Here is a 26,269-nt window from a genome sequence, read left to right as displayed (position 1 = left end):
CCCCACCGGCTCACGCTTCCTGCCTGCGAGAGGAACGACCCCCGTCCTCACACACACACACACACACACACACACACACACACACACACACACACACTCTCGTTTGATGCGGAGCGCCGCTCAGGCCCTCAGCAGAGTCCTAGTCGTCTTCTCAGATAGCGCCTCTCGCACCTCCCAGGCCTCAGGATGATGTGCGAGGTGATGCCCACCATCTCGGAGGACGGCCGCGGCGGTGGCGGCGGCGGCTCGTCGTCCCCGGCCGGGGGCGGAGGAGGAGGCGGAGGAGTGGGAGGAGGGATGGGCGGCGGGATGGGAGGAGGAGGCGGAGGAGGAGGGATGGGCGGCTACGGCGGCCGCGATCCCCGCGGCAGCGTGGGCGGCGGCGACGAGGGCGGCAGCACCGGCAACCTGGAGTCGCTGATGGTCAACATGCTGACGGAGCGCGAGCGGCTGCTGGAGAGCCTGCGGGAGACGCAGGACAGCCTGGGGACGGCGCACCTCCGCCTGCGGGAGCTGGGCCACGAGAAGGAGTCGCTGCAGAGGCAGCTGTCCATCGCCCTGCCGCAGGTACGCAGGCCGGGGGTCGAACCGTGAACCCAGAGGGGGAGCTACACTGCAGTTCATGTTCCAACTGATGCCCGAAACCCCGTTAAAGTCTTGAAAACGTCTTAACGAGGCCTCGGTCTTGTCTGTAATTTGACACCAGGCTCACCGTGGGTGTGAAATCTTCTCAGTAATGCAGTGTTTGTTATTTGTCACCAGTCTCATCACTAAAGTAAGAACTTTTCAGCACCGTTGGTCATGCAGTATCTGTTCAGCAGAACCAACACACACCTCAGTATTTGTAATTTGACACCAGTCTCAATGCTCGGGTATAATCTTTTGAGTAACACCACTCAGTGCTATGCAGTTTTTTTGTTTTTTTGTAATTTAACATCAGTATTGCTGCAGACGCTTCACTTTTTGAAACAAAATACAGCATGCAGTGTTAGTAATTTGACACCAGTCTCATCGCTAATGTAATATCTGTGAAGCAGAACCAACATACATCGTGTAGGGCTTGTAATTTGACGCCAGTCTCATTGCTTAATATAATACTTGTTAAGCGGCACCAACACATCCTGTGCAGCGCTTGTAATTTGACACCGGTCTCACTGCTGAAGAGCTTTTGTAATTCCCTCATTTTTCTCCCACTTTTCTTCTCTTTAATGTAAGTTAAGCAGGATTTTTAAGCATGTGATAAGAATCTCATAGATCCTCTTTAATGTTTGCTTTTAAATTTAGTGAAACATGAGACCAGATTTAAATTTCTGCAGCGTAGTATCAGTCAGTTTATTAGATTATAATGAAATGATAAGCCCGGTGGAAGAGGACTGTAGAAACAATCGCTGTGTCTGAGGTGAATGAACGGATGGAGAAATCCTGCAAGCAAACAAATAATATTTTCAGTAATGTGAAAAGGACTGCTGGTGAAAATGGTTCCTCTTTCACTGCTGAATTATTGATGCAGGAACCTGTGAGCAGGGTTTTAGTGATGTAGCCGGTCCAGGTGGCGCGGAGCCGGGCGGCTTTATGGGGCTGCTGGGGCGTTTAAACTACAGCAAACTCCACAAACACACATCCTAATCCAGAGGATGACAGAGGAGGAAGATGCTCTATAATCTGGATGCTAGAGGGAAGAAGATGCTCTATAATCTCGATGTTAGAGGGAGAAAGATGCTCTGTAATCTGATGTTAGAGGGGGAGGATGCTCTGTAATCTGATGTTAGAGGGGGAGGATGCTCTATAATCTGGATGTTAGAGGGAGGAAAATGCTCTATAATCTGGGTGTTAGAGGAGGAAGATGCTCTATAATCTGATGTTAGAGGAGGAAGATGCTCTATCACGTGGATGTTAGAGGGAGGAAGATGCTCTATAATCTGGATGTTAGAGGGACGAAAATGCTCTATAATCTGGGTGTTATTGGAGGAAGATGCTCTATAATATGGATGTTAGAGGGAGGAAGATGCTCTGTAATCTGATGTTAGAGGGGGAGGATGCTCTATAATCTGGATGTTAGAGGAGGAAGATGCTCTGTAATCTGATGTTAGAGGGGGAGGATGCTCTATAACGTGGATGTTAGAGGGAGGAAGATGCTCTATAATCTGATGTTAGAGGGGAAGGATCTCTATAATCTGGATGTCAGTGGAGGAAGATGGTCTATAGCAGGGCTACTCAACCCTGGTCCTCGTGGGCCGCCATCCCGCATGTTTTAGATGTTTCCCTCGTCCAGCACAGCTGATTCAAATGATCAGCTCATCATCAAGCTCTGCAGAAGCCTGCTAACGGTCCTGATCATTTGAATCAGCTGCGTTGGATGAGGGAATCATCTAAAACATGTTGGATTGTGGTCCACGAGGAACAGGGTTGAGTCGCCCTGGTCTATAGTCTGGATGTTAGAGGGAGGAAGATGCTCTATAATCTGTGCGATAGTTTATATATATATATAAACGTATCAACATGCAGACTAGCCTTCAGAAAGTGAAGTTATTCTTTACATTTATCAGTAAAGCTGTTAATGCTAATCGAAGATATCGTGTTTTCCAGACTAAGTTGCACTTGCTATCCATCTTTAATGAAAAACTACAGTTGAACTGTGAATGTCCCTGTACATAGCAGGTGTGACCACTAGATGTCACTGTGTGGCAGCAGAATGCAGAAAACCCTCCATTACTGCTGTAACTGGAGATACTTGTTCATTTGATAACAGTAGAAATATCTGACAACCAGAACCTCTAATATTGTAAAATCTCTTGAGGCTCAGTCCTCAGCTACCTGAAGGAGACGATACAGGAACAGCAACAACAACAACAACAACAACAACAGAAAAACCAACCAGGCCCTGGAGCAGCAGCCAGTATGAACCACATCCTGCAGCCCCAGAGCGAATCACGACGTCGCTCCTCCAGCCCGTCCGCCTCTATTTTCAGACGGCGGCCGTCGCCGGACGCCTCGGGCGGCGCTCATGCCGAGCTCCTATCCTCCTCTGTCACCGCGCCTCTGAATATCAGGGTGAAATCTGGGATGTAGCGGGGAGTGACTGGACCGTTAGGAGGAGGCCGCCGTGCCTCGCATCCGCCGAGAGGAGATCAATACGGCGCGCGCACGGATCCGGTCCAGGAGGAGCACGGCGCACGAGTTCAGCGAGTTTGTCTGTGTGTGTGTGTGTGTGTGTGGATGTTGCCAGGAGAGAGAGAGACAGGAGGGAGGGATGGAGCGAGCGACAGCATGGCACACAGAGTTTAACTGGTGATGTGAAACACATCGAGACTCAGGAATCGAGTTCATTTGCATTTCGCTGCATGTTAATGAGGCTTTAGAATCTGTTCCATCATGACAGGTGGGGGGAGGGGGGTGGGGGGTGTGCGACTGGTTGGACTTCAACACAGATGTGAAAAATATAGGAGGTGAAGGCAGAGAGCTGGAAGTGACGGAGGAAGAAGAAGAAGAAACCTGGCGTCTTCCACGTTTCCGTCTTCTTCTTGGTCCTCTCTCACATGGAACTCGGACTCCCTGCTGTTCGGAGAGAGAGAAACCTTCATTTCTGCATTTTGGTTTCAGAAACGGCCGCTGTTCACACGGCAACAGCAGAAATGCTGAACACGGTGTAGTTAGCATGCCGGGCCACCAGGTGGCGCTGCTTCACACAACAGGCGGCAGAGAAGTTGATGTTGAGGAATTGAACCTTTCAGGAATGGATCCATTCAGGATCTCTTCTGATTTCTTCCCCACATGAATTGATCCCCGAACTGTGATTTCCTTGGGGCCTTGAACGCCTCACCAGTTTCCTCATCCTCATCCTCATCCTTCTCTCCGCACCGCCGCCGTTCAGCGACTCGTTTTCTGAAGCATCTTTCTCTTCTTTTTTTTTCTCTTCCCTTTTCTTTCTCAATAAACACACATGACTCCTCACACACGTGTTCACGTGCGCGTCACGGCCGCGCACGGCCGGCCCCGTTATTCTGCACCACGTCGTCCAGCTGACGTCAGTGGCTTTGTTGTTCCGTCGCCGTGGAAACCGTTGATTGGGACTTAAGGCAGTGGATTCTCGGCGTCGTCATCGTGCAGCTGAACCTCACAATTATCTGTAATCGGAGTAAATTACACAAAATCACAACATTTCCTCTGGACTGCCGTCAGCTGGAGATGGAAGACGCTGCAGCGCGGCGCTGGCTCCGGGTCGTTTTTACGCTCCGGGTGGTTTAACCTCCAGGTTTTAGGTTTTTTTTTTTTTTTTTTTTTTTTGCTTATTATGCAATTAAACCAATTTGCTGCAGTGTGACGTGTAATAAAGCCGCTTGTTAGTTTAAAATGACGCTTGTCTGTAGACTGATGGACTCCAGGGACGATAGGCGCCGCGGTGCATGAAGTGGGAATGTTGGTTCAAATTCCACATTTCTGAAACCGTTTACAGTTAAAAGCTCAGACATTCAGAATAAACCAGAATAAAGTTGCGAAATGTGACTGAAAGTTCTTTATATGCTCAGAATGTGATCAGAGTGCATTAGGACTTTGCACGTTTCATGCGAAACAACGGCCCCTGCAGGCCTTGGGCGTAACTGCCTGTGGCTTGCGTCCATGTACGTGCACAGAAGAGGGGAACTCCTTCCTCGCTCTTGAAGTAGGGCTCGAGTAAAATTTAATTTTCTTTTGCCTGGTGGGGTCTGTGCTGGAGCTGTGGCAGTGCTAGAAGCCGGTCTTTTCTTACTTTCTGGAAGCTCCACCCTCAGTACTGCTCAGTTGTTGCTGCTAAGCATCTGGTGGAGTAAAGGCGGACAAAACGAAATGTAAGCGAATCAGGCCAGCCGAGCGCGCATTACGTCACATCCTCTCAAATTCTCCTCAAGAAATTCTGGTGACGGCCCGGCACTGCGACTTTCAAGTGACAATTCAGCGCTGTTAGAGGTACTTACAATGAATATGTCAGGGCACATTGTACACATCATTGAATATTTGTAACATATTTATGGTGGAAATTAAATAAGTATTTTTAAAGTTTAAAAGCTCCTTCATGCACCTTTAAGCTTCCTGTGCAGTTTGAATCTTCAGGATCGTCTCTGAGTGGCTGCTGTTGGATTGAGTGCAGACGGCTGTGAAGCGAGTTAAATCATTCCGCCTGTGATCACTGTGAGAGACGAAGGAGGGACGCTTCCTCTCGAACCGGCGTCCGGGCGGTAACGGCGCCCCCTTGTGCCCCTGCAGGAGTTTGCGGTTCTGACCAAGGAGCTGAACCTGTGCCGGGAGCAGCTGCTGGAGCGGGAGGAGGAGATCGCCGAGCTGAAGGCGGAGAGGAACAACACGCGGGTCAGTCCGTCCGCTCGCCCCGCCCCCGCCGTCCCGCCGCCTCTCAGCCCCCCCGCTGACCCCCCCCTGTGCTTCCAGCTGCTGCTGGAACATCTGGAGTGCCTGGTGTCGCGCCACGAGCGCAGCCTGAGGATGACGGTGGTGAAGAGGCAGGCGCAGTCCCCGGCCGGCGTGTCCAGCGAGGTGGAGGTCCTCAAGGCCCTCAAGTCGCTGTTCGAGCACCACAAGGCGCTGGACGAGAAGGTGCGGGAGCGGCTGCGGGTGGCGCTGGAGCGCGTGGCGGCGCTGGAGGAGGAGCTGCAGTCGTCCTCCCAAGAGGTCAGCCTCTCTCTCTTCACCGGCAGGGTTTCAACCACAGACCACTGACCGAGTGTGTGTGTGTGTGTGTGTGTGTGTGACGGTTCTCTCCAGGTTGTGTCCTTAAGGGATCAAATCAAGCGGCGACAGCAGGGACTGGACAACGGCAAGGAGGTAACGGCTCCAGCTTCTCTGTCACTACTAAACAGAAAGTTTCTGCAGAACGGATGGAGGGTGGAGGAGGGTCACGACCTTCCCCCACTGAGTAAGGCAGGTCAATGAGTTCAGATGAATTAAGGAGGATTAGAATGTTTGATAACCTTCATCATGAACTGATGACCAGAAACTCAGTGCTGCTCATGCTAATCACAGCGACTCCCGCTGCCGATGAGCAGTGCCACTTTTATCTAAAGCTGACATCGTTTTGCGTTTTCGCTCCAGAAAAGTTTCTCATTCACGTGAGAACGTCGTGAAAAATGTGAATAAAGTTCAAGCTTAAAACGCAACAATAATACAGCTGCATCCTGATGGTTAACAGCTCTCCAGTGGTCTGTTATTTGTACTTCATACTGAATTGTGCGTGATGGACACTTTGATCTTATCATTGGCTTGCAATTTGAGCCGTTATTATTTGGTTGACGTAAAAAAAAAAAAAAAAAAATCCACCCAGAAAAGTAGTTCAGAGAAGAGCAACGGTGAGCAGCCACAAAAACCTGGATTAATAGAAACATGAACACTTAAACACCTGATACTGATCTTTAAAAGAGACACATTAACTGTTTAGTGTGTGTGTGTGTGCGTGCGCGTTCTCCAGAGTGTGTGTTCCAGATCTGATTGACAGTTTTATTTCTAATTGAAGTAAATGACAGGGTGAGCGCTTTTAGATAATAACATCATTCTGAGGCTGAAGGTTAAATCTCAGTAAATCTGAGCTCTTGTTGTAACAAGCTGGAGGCTGATTGGTTGATTTTTGACCCCGTGACCCTGTGACCCTGGCCGGGAGTGTTCAATTGGATCAGTATCGTCTGCTTTCCCGGATGAACGGGTGTGTGTCTCGTTTGCGTCTCCTTCAGCGGCTTCCCAACGGCCCGTCCTCCATCCTGGACGACGGCGAGATCGACCGGCAGCGCGAGGGCGAGATCGAGCGCCAGAGGTCGGAGCTGGGCCAGCTGAAGGAGCGACTGGCCCTCATGTGCCGGCAGGTACGGCGTACGGGAGCGCCGCCGCCGCCGCCGTGCGCCCGCTCAGCCCTGTCTCCCTCGCTCTCCAGGTCGGGGAGATCGAGGAGCAGCTGACGTCGGCCCGGCGGGAGCTGGCCCGGTCGGAGGAGGCCAACCAGAAGCTCCAGAGGGACGTGAAAGAGGTGACGAACCGGCGGCAGCTGGACCAGCTGGAGGGTTTGAGCCCGTCTGACAGTGTTCGGAGGTGAAACATAAGGCTCGTGGGCCAGAACCGGCCCTCATGAGCCTCCAGTCTGGCCCAACTTTCAAAGAAAGCACAGACGCCCTAGTCGAGACAGTTTGGGACGACAGGCAGTGGAACCAGTTTAACACACACACACACACACACACACACACACACACACACACACAAATCTGTCAACAGCCACTATCAACAGGTCATTATGGTTTTCCAGCGAATCGCTCCTCAGCCTCAGGGGATTCCCGTTCAGCAGCAGCAGAGCGTTTGGCGTTCGGCCCTCTGGTGCCGGATTCTCTTCCTGGTGTGTGAATGTGAGTGTGAATGGGTGAATGTGATATTGCAGCGTAAAGCGCTTTGGGCTCTCAGTGCGGGGTAAAAAACGCTATATAAGTGTAGTCCATTTACCATTTACCTCCTGATGTCCTCACGCGTCCTTCTGTCTCTGAACTCTCAGGCGCTCTGCCAGCGGGAAGACATGGAGGAGAGGATCACCACGCTGGAGCGCCGGTTTGTGTGTTTTCGATCCTCCTCTCCTCGTCCGGAGCGCTGCTTCCGCCGCTCACTGCTGTGTTGTTCTGGTTTGCAGGTACCTGAGCGCCCAGAGGGAGGCCAAGTCTCTGCACGACATTAAAGACAAGCTGGAGAACGAGCTGGCCAGCAAGGAGTCTCTCCACCGCCAGGTGTGGGACGTCCCGCTCGGCCCGCCGTGTGTCCGTCCTCCTGCCTGCCGCTGATTGGCAGCTTGGCCGCCTCTCGGCTTTGGCACGGAGAGCGTGCCACCGGTGCATTTTCCGCCTCCCCCCTCTCCCTCCCCCTCCCCCTCCCCTCCGCGGCTTTAATCATGCGTGGCGCCCCGGGCGGCGCTCGCTCCCGGATTCACCTCCGCTCCCTCTGCTCTGTCTGCCTGCAGAGCGAGGAGAAGAACCGGCAGCTGCAGGAGCGTCTGGACGACGCCAAGCAGAAGCTGCAGCAGACCCTGCAGAGGGCCGAGACGCTGCCCGAGATCGAGGCGCAGCTGGCCCAGAGGGTGGCCGCGCTCAACAAGGTGTGTGTGTGTCTCCGTGTGCGTGTGTGTGTTGCTGAAAACAAAGATCCTTATCAGGAAAATCAGGGAAGTGTGTTTGATGTGTCTGAATGTCAGAGCTGAGTTTACAGTAAGTCTGCAGGAAATGAAGGGAAGCTGATGCAATATCCACATATCAGGGATGTCAAACATGAGGCCCGTGGGCCGAAACCGACCAGCAAGAACCCCAAGCTGAGAGATCATGATCTCGCCAAATTCAGATGCATTAATGTCCCCAAAAGACCTGAAAACAGCGGTGTGTGTGTGTGTGTGTGTCAGAGTGTGTGTTCTTGTTTATATGTTTTGTTTTGACATCGTTTGAAGAAATGATTGATTCTTTTCGGGGAGCCGTGTTTCAGGGTCGAACCGCCGACAGGTTCAGGTCAGACTGTGGTGAGGGAAACGGCAGGCAGCAGGAATGTCCCCGGAAGGCATGGAAAGTGTGTGTGTGTGTGTGTGTGTGTGTGTGTGTGTGTGTGTGTGTGTGTGTGTGTGTGTGTGTGTGTGTTCTTGTATTTCTATCCTTGTTGGGGCCAAATGTCCCCACAAGGATAGCAAAACGTGGAACGACGTGCCTTGTGGGGACCTTTTTCCGGTCCTAAGTAGGAGAAACAGTGTTTTCTTGACCATGTTGTTGTTACTGAAAAAAGTAAAAGTGCAAAAATATTTCTTTAGGGTTAGGCTTTGTTGTGTTGTGGGTTAGGGTAAGGGTTAGGGTTAGGGGCTAGACATGAATGGGAGTCAATGGACGGTCCCCACAAGGATAGAAATACAAGACTGTGTGTGTGTGTGTGTGTGTGTGTGTGTGTGTTGACTCATTTGACTGGGTCAGTTTTTGACACACTGAAACAAAAATAGCACAATTTTCACACAACCTGCAGAAACGTTTGCGTGCATGTGCACACCTCGGTGCATCCGGGCACGACTGCATGCGTGTGAGAGTGTGTGTGTGTGTGTGTGGGCCATGCAGGCAGGTGCAGACGTGTTGCACGTGCACGGTCCTGTGTGCGTCGGTGCCGGAGCGAAGTGAAGCACGACATGTCGAATGACAGATGAAACTATTTGATGCCGCCGTGCCAGTAACTCAAAAGCAAACAGGGTGAGATGAAAGCCGGGCTCAAGGGCACAGAGTCAGCGCAGCTATTTGATCCCTGGGCGCCCGACACGTCGGGAACTGTACGCCGCGCTCGCTCCTCACGTCTGACTTGATTTAATTGCACATATGTTAACCTCTCACGTTCCCGTAAACACGGCCTGCGCTCAGGCCGCGGCGGCGCTGCCGGCGCTCGCCGAGCGCTCCGAGCGGCTGCAGGGTCTGAAGCGTGTCGGAACAGGACGGCGTGAGATAAATGTCCGTTAGGAATCAGGTAAACAGACTCTGCGATCTGCCCGGGCACGCCGCCGATCGGCGGACCGGGTCAACGAGCCGCTTCCTCTCTGCTAATTTGCATCGGCGTTGGCGCTCTGACTCTCCTCTCCGCTCGCCCAGGCCGAGGAGCGGCACGGGAACTTCGAGGAGCGACTGCGACAGATGGAGGCGCAACTGGAGGAGAAGAACCAGGAGCTGCAGAGAGTGAGTCACGCCGGCCGCCCTATCTCCCGCTCGGTCTGCATCCTCCCCCATCCAGAGTGCTGCTCATCACAAAGCCGCACTAATTTTCTAAACCTTCCATGTGACCGTGCACACTCAGATGAGAATCTTTGTCCCTCAGTCTCAGTCGAGCAGGATGCTTGTTATGAACTCCGCCGCCTCCTCCCCTTCCCTTTTCTCCCTCACTGCACAATTAAAAAATAGAAGGAATATCTCTCCTCGTGGTTTTGCTCTCTCGCCCTCAGGCGCGGCAGAGGGAGCGCATGAACGACGAACACAACAAGCGTCTGTCCGACACGGTGGACAAGCTGCTGTCCGAGTCCAACGAGAGGCTGCAGCTGCACCTGAAGGAGAGGATGGCCGCCCTGGAGGAGAAGGTGAGGCCGCCTCCTCCTCCTCAGCCCTCCAGGAGGCGACCGGTTCAAACATGAGCGAATTCCCAAACTGTACCCAGAATAGTGGTTCAGAGGGAAATGCTGTAAAACTCCAGGAGAATGTCAGATTTTGGGATTTTTACACACATTCCTTGCGTTTACATGGGACTTTTTATTCATCTATAAATCCAAATAAAGCTTAATATCTGTTGGGTATATACTTTGTCCCAGGAACAAGTGTCAGAATGGCCTGATATGCAGTTAATATAGCTGTTCCCTTTACTTCATCATGACAGTAGTGATAATTTAAAGTATATACCCAACAAACTATATTAAAAGGACCATCCAAACGCCTGAAAACTTTCAGAATTAAGTGTAAACCCGAATAGACCGGTGGGTTTATTCTCCTTTGGAAGCGGAATTTTATGCTAATTAGGCGCGACTTCATTCTGGTCGTTCTGCGCATGCTCCGTCGTGATGACGCAATTTTCCAAGATGGCGGCCTGCGGTCTGCGTTTGCACTCGTATAGAGACGATTTATTTAACGGCAGAAGAATTGCACATAAAGAAACAAGCGGATAGACGGGTGATTAACAACCCGGACATTTTCAAAGCTGTAGCGTTAAAGTTAATCGAGAGAGAAAGAAGAGAAAAACGCTTTACTTCCGGGAAACGTCTATACGTCACGGCCGCCCCGTCCAATCAGAACGCTTCTCAGACGCCTGCCGCGAGAGAGGATTTAATTCTTAATTTTTCCCATGTAAACACGACACTCGTGGGTATAATTTGAATTACTTAATTGAGAATAAATTATATTCTGAATTTAAAAACACCCTGTAACCACACGAATGAGAAAAGGTAAAACCATCTTGAGACAGTTACTCTTCAGCATGTCAGGCTGAGCAGAACATCTGGGTTTCTGCTGAGAACAGCTCGCTCACAGCTGGAATCTATTTAACAATGAGATGACTTCTGATGGTGCTCAGTTGGATTTTATTTTGGAGGTCAGAGTAAAGAGATTCATGAATGCCACATGTCTGTCACGATAAATCCCAATAAAACATATTTATGTTTTTGGCTGTAATGTGACAAATGTGGGAAAGTTGAAGGGCGATCAATACTTTTTCAAGCCACTGTTCAACCTGCAGAACACGGTTAGTTAACTGCTTCATCTCAAAGGTTCAAGATGTTTTATTTTGGAAAGACGTGCATGTTGTCTGAAGCGCGAAGCCTTTAGCTAATATTATTGTGTAAACGGGTTCTTGAAGAGCTTTACATTCTCTTGATAAACTTGTTTGTTATAAACAGGTAAATTCTTTTTTTCATGTCTCTTATGAAAAGCTGTGTGTTCTCATCTGGATCAGTCTGTTTGACTTCTGGCCATCTCTCTGCAGAACGCCTTGTCTGAGGAGCTGTCCAACATGAAGAAGCTGCAGGACGACCTCCTGGCCAACAAGGTATCCGCTGCTCCCGCTGCTCCTCGCTGACCGCGGCCAGCAGGCGGCGCTCTGCCTCACCTCCCGCTCTGTCTCCTTCCTCCACATCCAGGACCAGCTGATCGCCGAGCTGGAGCGGATCCAGCTGGAGCTGGACCAGCTGAGAGCCCGGCCCGGCGGCTCCTACTCCAGGTCGGTGCCTCGCCGTCCTCCTCGCTCCCAGACCGGCTGGAACGAGGCCGGATCATGTCTCTCACACACACACACACACACACACACACACACACACACACACACACACGCACACACAGTCTAATTGTCACTGAATCATCAACACATTGTGACTCTTTTGCTTTTTTTTTTGTTCTGCAAACTGTTTATATGACGACTGTAATGTTCACCAGCTTTCATTAGTTTTCCTCCTTTTTTACACACACGCCTCCGTGTGTGTGTGTGTGTGTCATTATGACTGTAATGACTTAATGTGTGTGAGTCATTAGATTTATGCTGTGTGGAGATATTTGCAGTGAGATTTGTGTGCTTGTGTATCTGAAGTGTGTGTGTGTGTGTGTGTGTGTGTGTGTGTGTGTGTGTGTGTGTGTGTGTGTGTGTGTGAGACAATATTAAATGTGTCAGTGTGTGACACATTCATGTCTGCACTGCCTCGATAGTCCACATGTCATTGCATTGTGGTAGAGTTCTGTGTATCTGCACACACACACATTTAAACAGAAATATATTTCGGAACACACACATGAGGAATACAACTGTGTATGCACAGATGTGATTACATACACACACTCCTCATACAGATGAACACAAATGTTGTCATGCACAACCGATTGACGTGACGATAAACAATAACTACACAAAAACACACAGATCTGATAATTCACGAGTATGAATAGAAGTAGTTAGTAGAATAGTTTGTCATCATACATGTGCGACAAAATTAAAATAATGTGACGCACATATAAATCTGCGGACGCACAACTTCAAGTATTCGTGTAAAAAACTAATAACACAAATTCAGAGACACAGATCGATCAGTGTCGTTACACACACCTGTCTGAATAGAACTCATGCGGTGCTCCGCTGTGTTCTGGTGTTTGGACGCGTTTCGGTTGTGGGACTGGAATGTGCTGTGTGTGTGTCATGGCCGCCTCACCGCCGGGTTTCCTGTCCGTCTCTCAGCCGCTCTCTGCCGGGCAGCGCTCTGGAGCTGAGGTATTCCCACGGAGGCGGGTCCCTCCCTGCAGGCTCCACCGCTCACCTGGACCCCTTCGGCAGCGCGTCCGCCGGGGGCGTGGTCAGACGGAGCCACCGGGCCCGCTGGAGCTCCGCCCGGGAGGACTCCACCAAGGTGACGGCCGCTCGTCGCCGTCAAACACACCGGAGAGGTCCCTGTCTTCACAAAACCAAACGATTAGAATGACCTCAACATAAAGCCAAGATTACTGAAACGTTCTGCTGTAAAATCCGGCAGACGAGTAAATACCAGTGAAAAAAATGATAATCACATTAATACATCTCAAAATAGCAATGACCTACATAAAAAAGGAAATAAACAAAAAAGCAGAAAACAGGAAGAATAACAAAGCATGTTCATGCTCAATGTGCACGCAAAGAATTAAATGTAATTAAGAAGAAATCAAACCGTATTTCAGACACTTGAAACTAAATATCAGGTTTAAAAAAAACTCAATGAAACTGAAATCAGCCAAAAATGAATCTGCAAATATCACCATCAAATACTAAAGAAGCAGGGAAATAACTTAAAAACTGAATAAGAGGATCAACAAAGCAAACAGAGAATGAACACGTGTGCCAAACAGCCAGGGGAAAAGTGAAAAACGGCTCAAGACAGTAAAAAAAAAAAATCAAAATCATCATATTTATGGTGTTTAAAATACTACATTGTTGAATGTAAACCACTGAGAAAACTTAAATTCAGTAAATCACATTGATAACCAACCTCTCTGGGTCAATAAGAAATACTAAATTGAGCTCTTTAAACCATAAAGTTGATTTTACTGATTGAAATTTGAAGTTTGAAAGGTCACTGAACCTTTTAGAGCTGCTTCTTCCACTAAAAGTCTTTTATTTAATATTAGTATAACCAATTAACAGTCACCTTTGAACTGGGCTCCCAGACAGGATTGTGATCAATGAGTTTCTTTTCTCTTTCCCTCAGTACCCAGACTGGGAGAGCGGGGCTCTGCTGGGGACCGGGTACGAGCCGGGCATGGACGTGGGCTGCTCCGACGACGAGGACGACGGCGAGCCGCGCTTCGGCTCGGAGCTGCTGTCGCCCAGCGGGCAGAGGGACGTGCAGACCCTGGCCATCATGCTGCAGGAACAGCTGGAGGCCATCAACAAGGAGATCAAGTGAGCACTTCACTCTGACGAACACCGCCACCTACCACCGCCTCAGAAATAAACACACCCGCACCTGGTTGAGTCAGCTTCAGCTGCTTCACACGCTCAGGATCGATGCCGGGTGGAGGCATCAGTCGGGCTTCGTGTGCTGCAGCAGCTTTCAGGAAGGTCGGTGCAGAAACAACAACTGACATGGAAAAAACACATTTAAAGTAAACTTAGTGATTATTAACCTCGAGGGAAAGAAGTGAAAACTGAAAAGAATTAGGTAGAAAGACTGTAGGCTGGTTAGCTGGTGGAGGAGGGCTAGTTAACTGGTGGAGGAGAACTGGTTAACTGGTGGAAGAAGACTAGTTAAGTGATAGAGAGGACTGGTTAAGTGATGGAGGAGGACTTGTTAAAGCGATACTTTAACATTTTGTCAAATTGGCCCATTTAGTGCAGCTCCTTAGTCATTTCGAACAGCATACTTGTTTTCTTTGTGAGAGCGAGCTGTTGTTTATTCAGAGGTGAGTTGGGGAAGGTTTTCGGGACGGACACAATGGAAGTGGATGGTATTTTTGTTCCCCCTCGTCAAACTCATCAAATACACAATCCAACAACCCCAAAACACTTTGGTGGACACGTTATAATCCGCACATTCACTACGCTGTGGAACACCAACAAATAATATTGTAGCGTTACGACACTGAAGCAAATACTGGGAACTACTTTTTCTTTTGAAATCACTACGCCCAGACGCCATGTTTAGTAAGTAGTTCCGTCTTAACAATCTTCGCATAAACAACTCAATCTAGTAATTTTGCATTAATATTTCACAGCGTAGTGAATGTGCGGATTATAACGTGTCCACCAAAGTGTTTTGGCGTTGTTGAATTATGTATTTGATGAGTTTGACGAGGGGGAACAAAAATACCGTTCACCTCCATTGTGTCTGTCCCGAAAACCTTCCCCGACTCACCTCTGAATAAACAACAGCTCGCCCTCACAGAAAAAGTAAGTATGCTGTTCGAAATGACTAATGAATTGCGCTAAATGTGCCAATTTGCCAAAATGTTGAAGTATCGCTTTAAGTGATGGAGGAGGACTGGTTAACTGGTGGATAACTGATGGAGAGGACTGGTTAACTGGTGGAGGAGGACTGGTTAACTGGTGGAGGACTGCTATGATGACAACAAAGCAGAAGAAGAAAACCTCCCAAGAAGAAACGACGAGAAGGAAGAAAGAGAATGAAGACATAATGACGAAGACTCTATGAAGAAGAACAAGCAACAGAACGACTCTGAAGATGAAATGATGAAGAAACATTAAGAGGGATGATGAGAACGAAGGAGAAAAGGAAGTCAGACTCCAGGTGTGCTGTCTCTTCGACCCCGGGAGAAGACGCTGGGTTTGAGTCTCTGAGCCGGCCGGACCGAACAGGAGCTTCTGCTCTGTTTCGATGCTGTCGTTCAAATTCTGCAAATACAAGATGATTCCACATGTTCAGGACTCGGCGCCACCTGCAGGGTGGACTAGACAGCTTAGCTTGATATCATTTCTTTCTCAAGCTGCTTTTAATAGTGTTGTAATCAAGATCACCAAATGTGAGACCAAGACAAGGCCAAGACCTGAGCATCCCAAGACCTGAGCATCCCAAGACCTGAGCATCCCAAGACCAAGACCAAGACCTGAGCATCCCAAGGCCAAGACAAGACCAAGACTTCAAGAAGCCAATAAGGAGTTAAGACCAAGATCTCTATAATGTGGCCTTTAGGCTGAGACCGATCTGGAACGCTACAGCAGTATCTTGACCTTGTAACTGGATCCAGACTTGGTTCTCACCGGTGCTTCTGGTGGAAACTCCATTTCTTCATCGAGCTCTTGTTCTCACAGCCTTCATTATTTTGTTTTGAAATAATCGGCGAGTTGTGAATCATGAAACTGACAGGAAATGCTTTTTCTCTTTTCGTGAGCCCATTGGTTCGGTCTTCAAGTTATTTACAAGCACGTCAAAGGGAGGGTTTGCACTTTTCTTAAGTCGTATATCAGCGTGACACGAGGAGAGCTTCAGGATTTATAGAAATATGAAGATTTAATGCATTGGGCTGATTAATTTCACAGTTGCGGGTTTTGGTCGGGTCAGATGGATTCAAGCAACGGAAGCTGATTTATTAGAAACGGCTGTAAAGAATGTGTTTGAGCTGTTTGTGAATGATTTTTTCTTTGTTTCTTCCATTTTGTCCCTTGCTTTTTCTCTTCTCTCCAATGAAAGATTGATCCAGGAGGAGAAGGAGAACACGGAGCTACGTGCCGAGGAGATCGAGAGCCGGGTCAGCGTGGCTTTGGACAGCCCGCCCATCCCCCCCACCTCCCTGGGACGAGACGGCACGGGACGGGGCTTCATCCCGTCCTCCATCACGTCCTCCACCCTGGCGTCGCCGTCTCCCCCGAGCTCCGGACACTCCACCCCTCGCCTGCCTCACTCTCCGGCCCGCGAGACCGACCGGCAGGTACCGGCCGCCGCAAGACCGGCTCCACTTCTGCCTCCCCAGAACTTCATTTTGATATCTCACCTTGGTATCTGCCTCCCTGTTGATGCAAACAGCTCCTCCAGGCAGTGAGTCATGCAGACGGGGTCGGGGGAGTTCAGGTGCTCGTCAACATGACGGCAGATTGGCCTAGATTGAAGTAACTCGACCGATGGTATGAAGTTTCAGCCTTACAGAAAAAGGGTGGATCGCTCGCGATAAATTGTACAGTCAACAGAAAACAAGCCGACGCTGGTGATTTTTTTTTTTTTTTTGGGTGGTAACGTTGATGTGGGAGTTCAGAATAGAATGGGAGGAATTTTTCCAAAGCAAGAAGCAACAGACAAGTCCAAAACAACAACGAACCACCAAACAGAGGGCGCTTTACGTTGAAATGTGGAGAAACCAACAGATTTCTCCAAATGTTCCATCTGATCTGAGCTGCAACTTGAAGTTTCAGCCTGACCTCTTGATTAAATGGCGTCGGCTAATGCTAAAGCTGCTCCTCCACGTTTCCTCCCTCAGAACAGCAAAGACGACGACCGGTCCCTGGCTCTCCTGGACTCCACGCCTCCTCCCACTCCTCGTGCGCTCAGACTGGACAGGATGACCCTCACTCATCCGGGCGCCATGCTCGACGACCCGCGGGAGTTTCGCAGGTGAGTCCGCCTCAGGCGGAGTGTGTGACCAGCACCGGCGGTCTTCTGGTGGAGACTGGATGGGTTACCCTGTTGGGCTTTGGGGAGGCCTTCTGAGGATTACGGTTATTTTAACTTTTTTAAGTGAAACAGGAAGACTTTCAAAGCATTTTGAGCATCTGTTTAAGTGACAACAATGAAACAGGCCTTACTGTGGGGTCAGTTTTGAGCCTCAGTGTCTGTGATCATGTGTAACACCTTCAATGTGCCGTCATGGGTTTGTTTTTCCCTTCCGTTCCCTCCAGCCTCTCGGCCGATGGCAGCAGCTCCAACAGCAGCCAAGATTCTCTCCACAAGTCCAGCAAGAAGAAAAGCATCAAGTCTTCCATCGGTCGGCTGTTTGGAAAGAAGGAAAAAGGAAGGATGGGCCAGCCTGGGCGGGATGGATCTGCGTCTCTGGGTAAACAGATGGAGGATAAAGGAGGGATAAGGCCGACTGCTGATGAGTAATCCACGCTGTCAGCGGCTGCATTGAAACGTGTCGAGGCTGCTCCTGCCTCAGCCATCCAAAGTATTCCCGGCTATAACGTTTGTATTGCTCGTGACCTTTGACCTCACTGTGTGTCTGGCAGCATCCACGCCCTCCGAGGACCTGGCCTCTGGAGACCCCATGGGGATGAACAAGACGGGGACCCTGGGTCCGGCTGATAAAGACCGCCGCAGCAAGAAGAAGTACGTGACGGGTTTTAGCGGCGTGTTGGCAGCCGAACAACCGAATCGACGCTCCGGTCGCTGCTGAAGCAACGGGGATTGTTTGAGCTAAATAAGCAGGGCGGAGCGAGGCGGCAGCTCAACCACTCCGGTGTAGAGACGAGTCTTTCTCTGGACGTGTCCTGCAATCGGCTCCAGTGTCCCTGCTGCCGCAAGAGCTGTAGAAGGGCGCTTCACTGGTTTGCATGACTTCAAAAACCCTCTTTCACCGTGTCTCCTGTTTTCAGGCATGAGCTCCTGGAGGAAGCGTGTCGCCAGGGACTCCCCTTCGCCTCCTGGGACGGGCCGACCGTCGTGTCCTGGCTGGAGGTTGGTCGATGCGGCTGCCGGTCGGAGTTTTCCGTCTGCCGAATCGACGCCTCCACACCTGTCGCTCCTCGCCTTTGTCTTCCAGCTGTGGGTGGGGATGCCGGCGTGGTACGTGGCAGCCTGCCGCGCCAACGTGAAGAGCGGCGCCATCATGGCCAACCTGTCGGACACGGAGATCCAGAGGGAGATCGGCATCAGCAACCCGCTGCACCGCCTCAAGCTCCGGCTGGCCATCCAGGAGATGGTGTCCCTCACCAGCCCGTCCGCCCCGGCCAGCACCCGCTCGGTGAGACCCGGCCCCGCCCGGAAACCCCGCAACCCCAATCACACTCACCGCCATGATCAATCAGCCATAACATTATGACCATTGACAGGTGGGCAACAAGTGGACGTGTTACCGTCCGAGTCATTTCACTGTAGTCAGAGAAAACAGCTGATTTGTAAAGATTCTGGAGAATCAATTGGTGGCTTTGATAGAAAGGTGTCAGAATACATGGCTAAACTGTCACAGTTTTCATCCGAGGCTCATGGGTTTGCGTCTCCCATAGAGTCGTCCAGAACCGTGCTAGTCCAAGTGGATAAGCCAGATTTGGATCTTCTCTTTAAACAGATGACCATTTTCCTTCCATGTTCTGTTGTTTTCCAGAAAGTTCCCAGTCCAGACAGCTGCCCTGCTGGATTGAACATAAAGAGAGGTTTATTCGGAGCGAGCTAAGACCTTAAACACCTTCACATGCCGATCCGTGCATTCATTAGGGCGTTCATGCTTCTCCAGACCTGCAGCCCCACGCTGCGAGCGCCCTGCCTTTCTGCTGCGTCCATGTTCAGAGCGTGGGCCACGTGTTGAGCCCAGCACTTGTGGTTTTGGGGCTGGCTCGTACATTGGTTATCCACGCTGGGTAATTACGGAAACAAGCAAGGCAAATACTAAAAGAGTGTTACTGCGCTTGTTTGTGTGTGTGGAGCATGTTTCTGAGGGGGGAGTTCCATGTTGGATGGTTACAAAATCCAAAATATCCATTCAGTCGACGAATCAACCAGTTAGAAAGAAAAACAAGCATGCGAATCCATGGTCATGTACAGCGAGCCAGGGAGATGAAAAGCGTATGCAATTTATGAGCATAAATCCTGGAGAAGTGAAAATCAGGAGCAGATTGTGTCAGCGGTGGGAAAGGGGAAAGAGAAGCCTGTGAGGAGTCTGGAAGGTGAGGCGACGCCGACGTCCAGGTGACTGAAGCCAGGAGAGAAGGAAAGCAGACGCCGAGAAACGTGAAGCGCTGCAGCGCTGGACGCCTGTCCTGCAGCCCATAAAAGTCCGGTAACGATTGAAAAAACATGAACGAAAATAATTTCTACGTCACCTTCTTCATCTGGAAACAAGCACCAGAACCACACTTCTTCTTTTTTTTTTCCCTTTTTTTTTTTAATTTTACCTTCTTGCTCGCCGTCGCAGATGAAACCCAGATGTCGAACAAACGGGGGAAAGAGTGTTGCACGCACGCAGATGTGCCGCACTCGCTTTCCAGGAAAGAGAAGAGCGGCAAATAACCGAAAGCCGTCTGTCTTCCTCCGCTGCCTGTTGGTGTCAAACACATTTCAGTTCAGGAGCCTCAAACAGCTCAATTTGTTGTTAAATGGTAAAATCGGCCCAGAATGACATTTAAGTTTAAACCTTCAAGTTTTTCTTCACGCAGGTGATTAAAATGTTGATGTTTTCCCCAAAAACCAAACTGTTACAATTGAAAAGGACCACAATCTCAAGATAAAGCCAATTTTAACGAAACCTTCTGGTGCAACATGCAGTGAAATATCAAAACACTGTTGCATTGTGGGTGTTTTTACTCCTCCAGACAGCACAGCTTTGAGGCTAATCCTAGATTGCCAGCTTTCATGGCAGCATCACTGATAGGTCTCAGTTTTGTGTAAACTTTTTTTAAGATATTTTAAAAAAAACATTTAAACATTAAAAAAAATTCTTTCACAGTTTGCTTGGTGATTTGGCGGCCAGTTGAGGGCCCGAGGGCCTCATGTTTGACACCCCTGATTTATATATTTACACAAATGTCGATGGTCTTCACTAGATGGTCCCCCTTTTTTTTTAACCACTTCGTCAGTCAGTCATATTTACCCAATTACATTCACACATAGCAGACATCCAACCGTCACAGTAGAAGAAACACTGTACACCCTCATCCATCCACCCACCCATCCATCCATCCAGCCACCCACCCACCCATCCATCCATCCATCCATCCATCCATCCATCCATCCATCCATCCATCCATCCATCCATCCATCCATCCATCCAGATGTGGAGCTGATGATCTTTGCCTCTCCTCATGTCTTTACAGTCTACCAGTAACGTTTGGATGACCCACGCTGAGATGGAGTCCCTGAACGCAGCCACCAAGCCTCCGGTTAGTGCCCCCCCCCCCCCCCCCCCCCCCCGTCCCCGTCCCCGTCTCTGTCTCACCCCCCCCCCTTTTTTTTTTAATCAGTTTTCAAAGAATCAGAATCATGTTGATGAGTTTTTACCCCTCCTCCTCTTCTCTCTTTCTATTCTTCGTCCTCCTCTTTTTCCACCACTTCCTCCTCTTCCTCTACCTCTTCATCCTCCTCCTCTTCCTCCTCCTCCTCCTCAGATCACAGTGTTGAGTATCTTCTTCTCTCCTTGTGTTTTCTGTTTCGGTGTGAACTGCTTCCGACTAATTACCCGTTCACTAACACACTCTTCCTCCCTTTTGTCCTCCTCTTCTTCTTCTTCCTCTCCTGCTGCTGCTGCTCATCCATCCGTCCACTCTGCCCTCCATCCTGCCTCTCCTCTCATCCTCTTGCTGCCTCCTCGTGGCTCTCTCTCCCTCCTCCTCCTCCTCCTCCTCCTCCTCTCTCCTCTGGGATCTGCAGGAGCTGAAGGAGTTCAGCTGGGATCAGGTAAGGATCCCTCGGATCTGTGGGTGATCTGCTCGGCGGTGAGTCACAGCCGGTCGCGTTGTGATGACGTGCGGCTGCTCCCTCCAGATCCTGGCCTACGGCGACATGAATCACGAGTGGGTGGGGAACGACTGGCTGCCCAGCCTGGGCCTGCCGCAGTACCGCTCCTACTTCATGGAGTCCCTGGTGGACGCCCGCATGCTGGACCACCTGACCAAGAAGGAGCTGCGAGGACAGCTGAAGATGGTGGACAGCTTCCACAGGTGTGTGTGTGTGTGTGTGTCTTTAACTGCTCAGGTGTGTGTCCCCGGGCTCTTCTCTTGAAGAGGACCCGAGAGGTCGGAGGTGCCGGATTCTTCACGCCTTTTTGACGACGTGCGAGTGTGTGAGCGCGCCCTGGGCTGACCCCTGTGACCCCTGTGACCCCTCTGACTCCTCTCAGGGTCAGCATGCATTACGGCATCATGTGCCTGAAGCGGCTCAACTACGACCGGAAGGAGCTGGAGCGGCGGAGAGAGGAGAGCGTCCACCAGAACAAAGGCGAGCCGCCATGTCAAGCTCATCACCGACTTTCACGTCGTTTTCTCTCAATATGTTGTTTTCAAACACTTATCCAACTCCGATAGATTCATATGACAAGGATGAGGCTCAACTTTATACTTATTCATGAACAATTTAGAGTCACAGATTATCCTGATGAGGATTTTTTTTTTTTTTTAATTTAAGCTATAGTATTGAAACCCATATGTTAGCGTTACTGTTAGCATTCATTCATTTTAGATTTATTAATGAGTGTTTGAGAGTCGTAGTATTGGTATCTTAGTGGCAGTATTAGCATTAGCTTGTTTCTGTTCATTTTAATGTTAGCGTCTGTTCACATTTGTGTTGCTGTTAGCGTTAGGATTATTTTCTATGCTAATATCAGTAGTGATATTAGTTACTCGCCATTAGGATTAACAGGATTAGCAGTAGTTTTTGTGTCGGTGAAAGTTGCAGCTATAAGGTAATTTTCAGTGTTGATCTTCTTAGCATTGCTATCAGTGTTAGCGGTAGAATTAGTATTATTATTATTTTTGTGAGAGTCAAAACGTGAGCAATGGAACATGTACTTTTTTTTGAAAACTTACGGTAAATTGTTCACCGGCTCTCTGAGGTTCTCTGACCAATGAGCTGACAGAGATGGCTCGACAACACAGAATCACTGTTATCTCATTGGTCAAAAAAAGGCCTTTCCTAGCAGGCTACGGCAGTTCATTGGCCAGTAGTCAGTTTGGTCACAGAGCGCATGGGGAGAAGGAAATCAAAACATTACAGCAGCACGCAGCATGGCTTCCAGAGACATGTCAGTTTGTGCCATTTCCTTATCAGATATATCATGTTTAGTTCATTGATTTGTGTCTGCTGCTGCAGACTGTGGAGTGTTTTCAGTTTAGAAACGGAACCTTGTTGGTTTTTTTGTTTAGAAGGTTTTTCAGTTTTGATTTTGCACTTTTTTAGTTGAAAATTAAAAAAAAAGAACATGTTAAAATCCAGAAGAGACAGCAGCTGTTTGTTATTTTGCACATTTAGCAATAAATATAGAATAGAATAGAAATAGAAGACTTTATTAATCTCACAGTGGAGAAATTTACAGGTGTATAGGCTCATAGAACCCACAGCAGGGTGCAAAAGTAATGAATGGTGCAATAATTAACAAGTTATAGTGCAAATCATACTAGGATGGACAATAGAAGCTAAAGACAATGAAGATTTAACTGTATGTACAACCTGAATCTTAAAAATGTAACAGGATATATATATATATATATATATATATATATATATATATATATATATATATATATATATATATATATATATATATATATATAATACAATATATACAATACAATATGCAATATATGATGCAGTATGATATAATACGTACAATATGTTTTAGCAGAGTGAATGGATGATAAAGTGTCGCTGAATTTCTGAAAGGGCGGTTGCAGGATATTATAATGTCCAGGATTAGGTTATATTCTGCACAGTAGAATTGTACAGTCTGACAGCGGTGGGGATGAGAGGCCTGTGGTAGCTCCTTCCTGCTCTGAGGGTCTCAGTCGCCTCTGAAGGAGCTGCTGAGCTGCTCTACCGTCCGGTGCAGTGGCTGAGAGCTGCTGTCCATCATGATGATGATACTTGAATGATAACTGTCTCACTGTAGGCCTCAAATACAAACAGATCAAGCTGATCATGAGTTATTGTAGGTGTGATGCAGTAGCCTAATGTGTTTTGATAGTCTGTAATAGGTATAACTGTGGTAAAATGCTGTTATATATGCGTTTTTCATCCCCCAAAAACCTTGTTTTTTTCAGCTGCCCGCGAGAGGCGTTCCTTATTTCAATCTCTGGGAGTTGGCAACCCTAGTTCTCATCAACCCTTTCTGTGTCCATTTTAACGTTATTGTCAGTGTTAACCTTTGCATCTGTGTTGGTGACAGTGTTACTTTCAGTGTTTAGTGGTAGCATTAGTTAGTCTTGGCATGAACAGTAGCTTTGGTGTTAGCATAGCATGACTTCAAGCTTTTAGTACGGGAATAGTTTTCATGCTGTTTTTAGAGTTAATGTTGGTGAAAGTCAAAGCTGGTGAAAGTCAAAGCTAAGAAGTTAGCTTCTCTCTTAGCTTTGAAATGAACAGACGCATTAGCATGACGAAGTGTCAGTTTCAGTGTGAGTCTTTGTACGAGCGTCGGCTTTAGAAGTGGTGCTTCTTTAGTGTTAGCTTTGTAGTTACAATTAGCATTAGATCTCCTCAGTACTTAAAGCTGTGTTGGCATCAGTAATGTTTCTGACAAGACTTCCTAAACTCAATGAAAAAAAGTCATTCTTACATGAACTTTGACACAAGATTTTTTTTGTCTGTGAAACACAAAGAAAAATCAATCTTGGCAAAAACAGCAGATGTTTTTCTTAATTTTCTTTGATTTCTAGATGAAGCTCAGACCACCCGACAGTCATGTTGTTTGTCGTTGTTGTAATTGAAAGTTTTCAAGCCGCAGCTTTCTGGTTTGGCTGGAGAACAAATTCATGGTCGCTCAATAAAATAACACTAATCCGACCAAACATGAGACAGAGTGAAACAAGACTTAATGAAGTTTGAGTTTTTCAGTCTGCTGCGGTTTTCAGCTGACCCCTCTCCCTTCACACCCCCCGTCCTCCAGATGTGATGGTTTGGTCCAACGAGCGCGTGATGTGCTGGGTGCAGACGATCGGTCTGAAGGAGTACGCCGACAACCTGCGGGAGAGCGGCGTGCACGGAGCGCTGCTGGCGCTGGACGACACCTTCGACTACACCGACCTGGCTCTGCTGCTGCAGATCCCCAACCAGAACACACAGGTCTCACACACACACACACGCACACACACACACACCCCGCCCTGCCATCACTCTTTATTCAGACAAAATCTCTGCTGCCCCTAATCAGACTTAATAACCCTGAAAGGAATGAGATTGTGTCGTTTGGAGTTGGGAGTGATTTTAAAGCTCTGCCTCGTGTCTGCAGGCCAGACAACTTCTGGAGCAGGAATACAACTCGCTCATCTCCATGGGAACGGAGAGACGACCTGACGAGGTACGTTTAGAGACACAACATCCAGATTACAGAGCGTACTGGTTTCATTAGCATCCAGGCTGGAGAGCAGCTTTCTCCCTCTGACATCCAGGTTTTAGAGCATCTTCCTTCACTAACTCGTATAACTTCAGGAAGTAATTACATTCTGCAGCAACTTCACTTAATTTCTCTGTAATCGAGCTGTTGTTTTATCGGTCGTCACAATACAGGATAAACTAAAACAATTAATGTTGCTGTGAATTTGTCTTATTTCTGCTTTAAAATCACAATGCTCTATCAGTCAATAGTACCGTCAGTCATGTGTGTGTGTGTGTGTGTGTGTGTGTGTGTGTGTCTGCGTCAGGATGGAACGAAGACGTTCACCCGCTCGCCGTCCTGGAGGAAGATGTTTCGGGAGAAGGACCTCCGGGGTGTGACCTCCGACTCCGCCGAGACCCTGCCTGCTAACTTCCGTGCCTCAGCCATCGCCACGCCCTCCGTCACCCTGAGGAAGGTTCAGAGTGAAGGTGAGCGCCACCTTCACAGCGTGACGGGGCAGCGGTGTAGTCAGTCTGCAGACTTCTGCCCCGCCCCCTTCCCCCCCTTCACCATTCACTTTAAGGCAGAGAATCCCACACTCTGACTCATTGCTCCATCTTGTGGTGCAGATTTGTATTACAAGGTTTAACGTACTGCGAACAATGTTCTGGAGGTGAGATTTAGTTCTGTTGAAGTCAAACAATGAATGAACAAGCTCACTGTCACTTCATCCAGGATTTCCTTCCATGGATGGTGGAAACGGATTGATGCAGATGTCAAATTACCAGCAAACAGTTTGAGACAAACCAGGAAAATCGAGCTTGTCTTGGTTACAGTTGGTGATTCTGAATGAGAAATCTCTGGTTTAACTGCTGGAATCCGGCGTCTGAACCGGCAGACGCTGCGTGTTGCTGAGGCAAGGCGTGTCTGGAGCGGCTGGCCGTTGTCATGCTAGTCTGCCATTAGCGCTGCAGCGGAATTTGGTGTTTTCTTCAGCAGGGGAAGTAGCAATAACAAGGAACAGACGCTTCAAAGCCAGGAGGAAGACCATTATCCCCTCCAGGTCTTAATGGGAATGATAATAACCCCGTCTGTGTCTGCGTGTGTGTGTCTGCGTGTGTGTGTCTCCTGCTGCAGCCAGCTCTGGTGCCCGGGGTGAATCTGCCTCAGTGAGGACGTACTCCTGTTGAGGGGCTGAGGTGAGAAGCGTCCGCCGCCGCCGCCACGCCGGTCAGAGAACGCGGTTCTGTCCGCGCACTGAGGCGAACAGCTCCTTTCAATTTCCTGAGATGGCTTGCACATGTTCCTTCCTTTTGAACCTCGTTTTATGTATTTGTTTGTTGCAGTTTGGGGATTTTGTTAGCCGGTTCCCCCCTCCGGGCCTTTCAGCGGTCGGGTTTGAGATGCCGTGCATTAGCGGAGGCGTGGCTTTGACGCTGTTTCTCTCCTCAGGGCGCCGACACGACCGGGACCCTCTCGCTCGTCCACGGAGAAAGAAGCAATGAAAATAACCATTTATCGTAGAAATCAACCTGTGGGTGCGACCATTCTGCAATAACAGAAGCAAAGGAATG

General features: G+C 48.9%; 1 protein-coding gene across 1 annotated transcript; it reads left to right on the top strand.

The window, feature by feature from the left end:
• Nucleotides 1–121: 121 nt before the first annotated feature.
• On the top strand, nucleotides 122–26,269 carry ppfia3 (PTPRF interacting protein alpha 3). Its single transcript, XM_030089537.1, has 30 exons — nucleotides 122–567; nucleotides 5,242–5,343; nucleotides 5,422–5,661; nucleotides 5,755–5,814; nucleotides 6,714–6,842; nucleotides 6,911–7,003; nucleotides 7,517–7,569; nucleotides 7,649–7,742; nucleotides 7,973–8,107; nucleotides 9,615–9,698; nucleotides 9,962–10,093; nucleotides 11,485–11,547; nucleotides 11,639–11,718; nucleotides 12,721–12,889; nucleotides 13,721–13,914; nucleotides 16,160–16,397; nucleotides 16,941–17,074; nucleotides 17,359–17,513; nucleotides 17,686–17,785; nucleotides 18,052–18,133; nucleotides 18,219–18,419; nucleotides 20,485–20,550; nucleotides 21,038–21,064; nucleotides 21,152–21,327; nucleotides 21,507–21,604; nucleotides 24,267–24,442; nucleotides 24,609–24,677; nucleotides 25,021–25,183; nucleotides 25,833–25,894; nucleotides 26,148–26,269. Exons 1-29 carry the CDS (start codon nucleotides 187–189, stop codon nucleotides 25,883–25,885), a joined length of 3,747 nt encoding a protein of 1,248 aa, XP_029945397.1. The 5' UTR covers nucleotides 122–186; the 3' UTR covers nucleotides 25,886–25,894; nucleotides 26,148–26,269.

The sequence above is a fragment of the Salarias fasciatus genome, chromosome 4 (genome assembly GCF_902148845.1).
Source record: "Salarias fasciatus chromosome 4, fSalaFa1.1, whole genome shotgun sequence".
Classification (NCBI taxonomy): Eukaryota; Metazoa; Chordata; class Actinopteri; order Blenniiformes; family Blenniidae; genus Salarias; species Salarias fasciatus.
The sequence above is the reverse complement of the archived record's forward strand: the minus strand, read 5'-3'. Positions and strand labels throughout refer to the sequence as shown.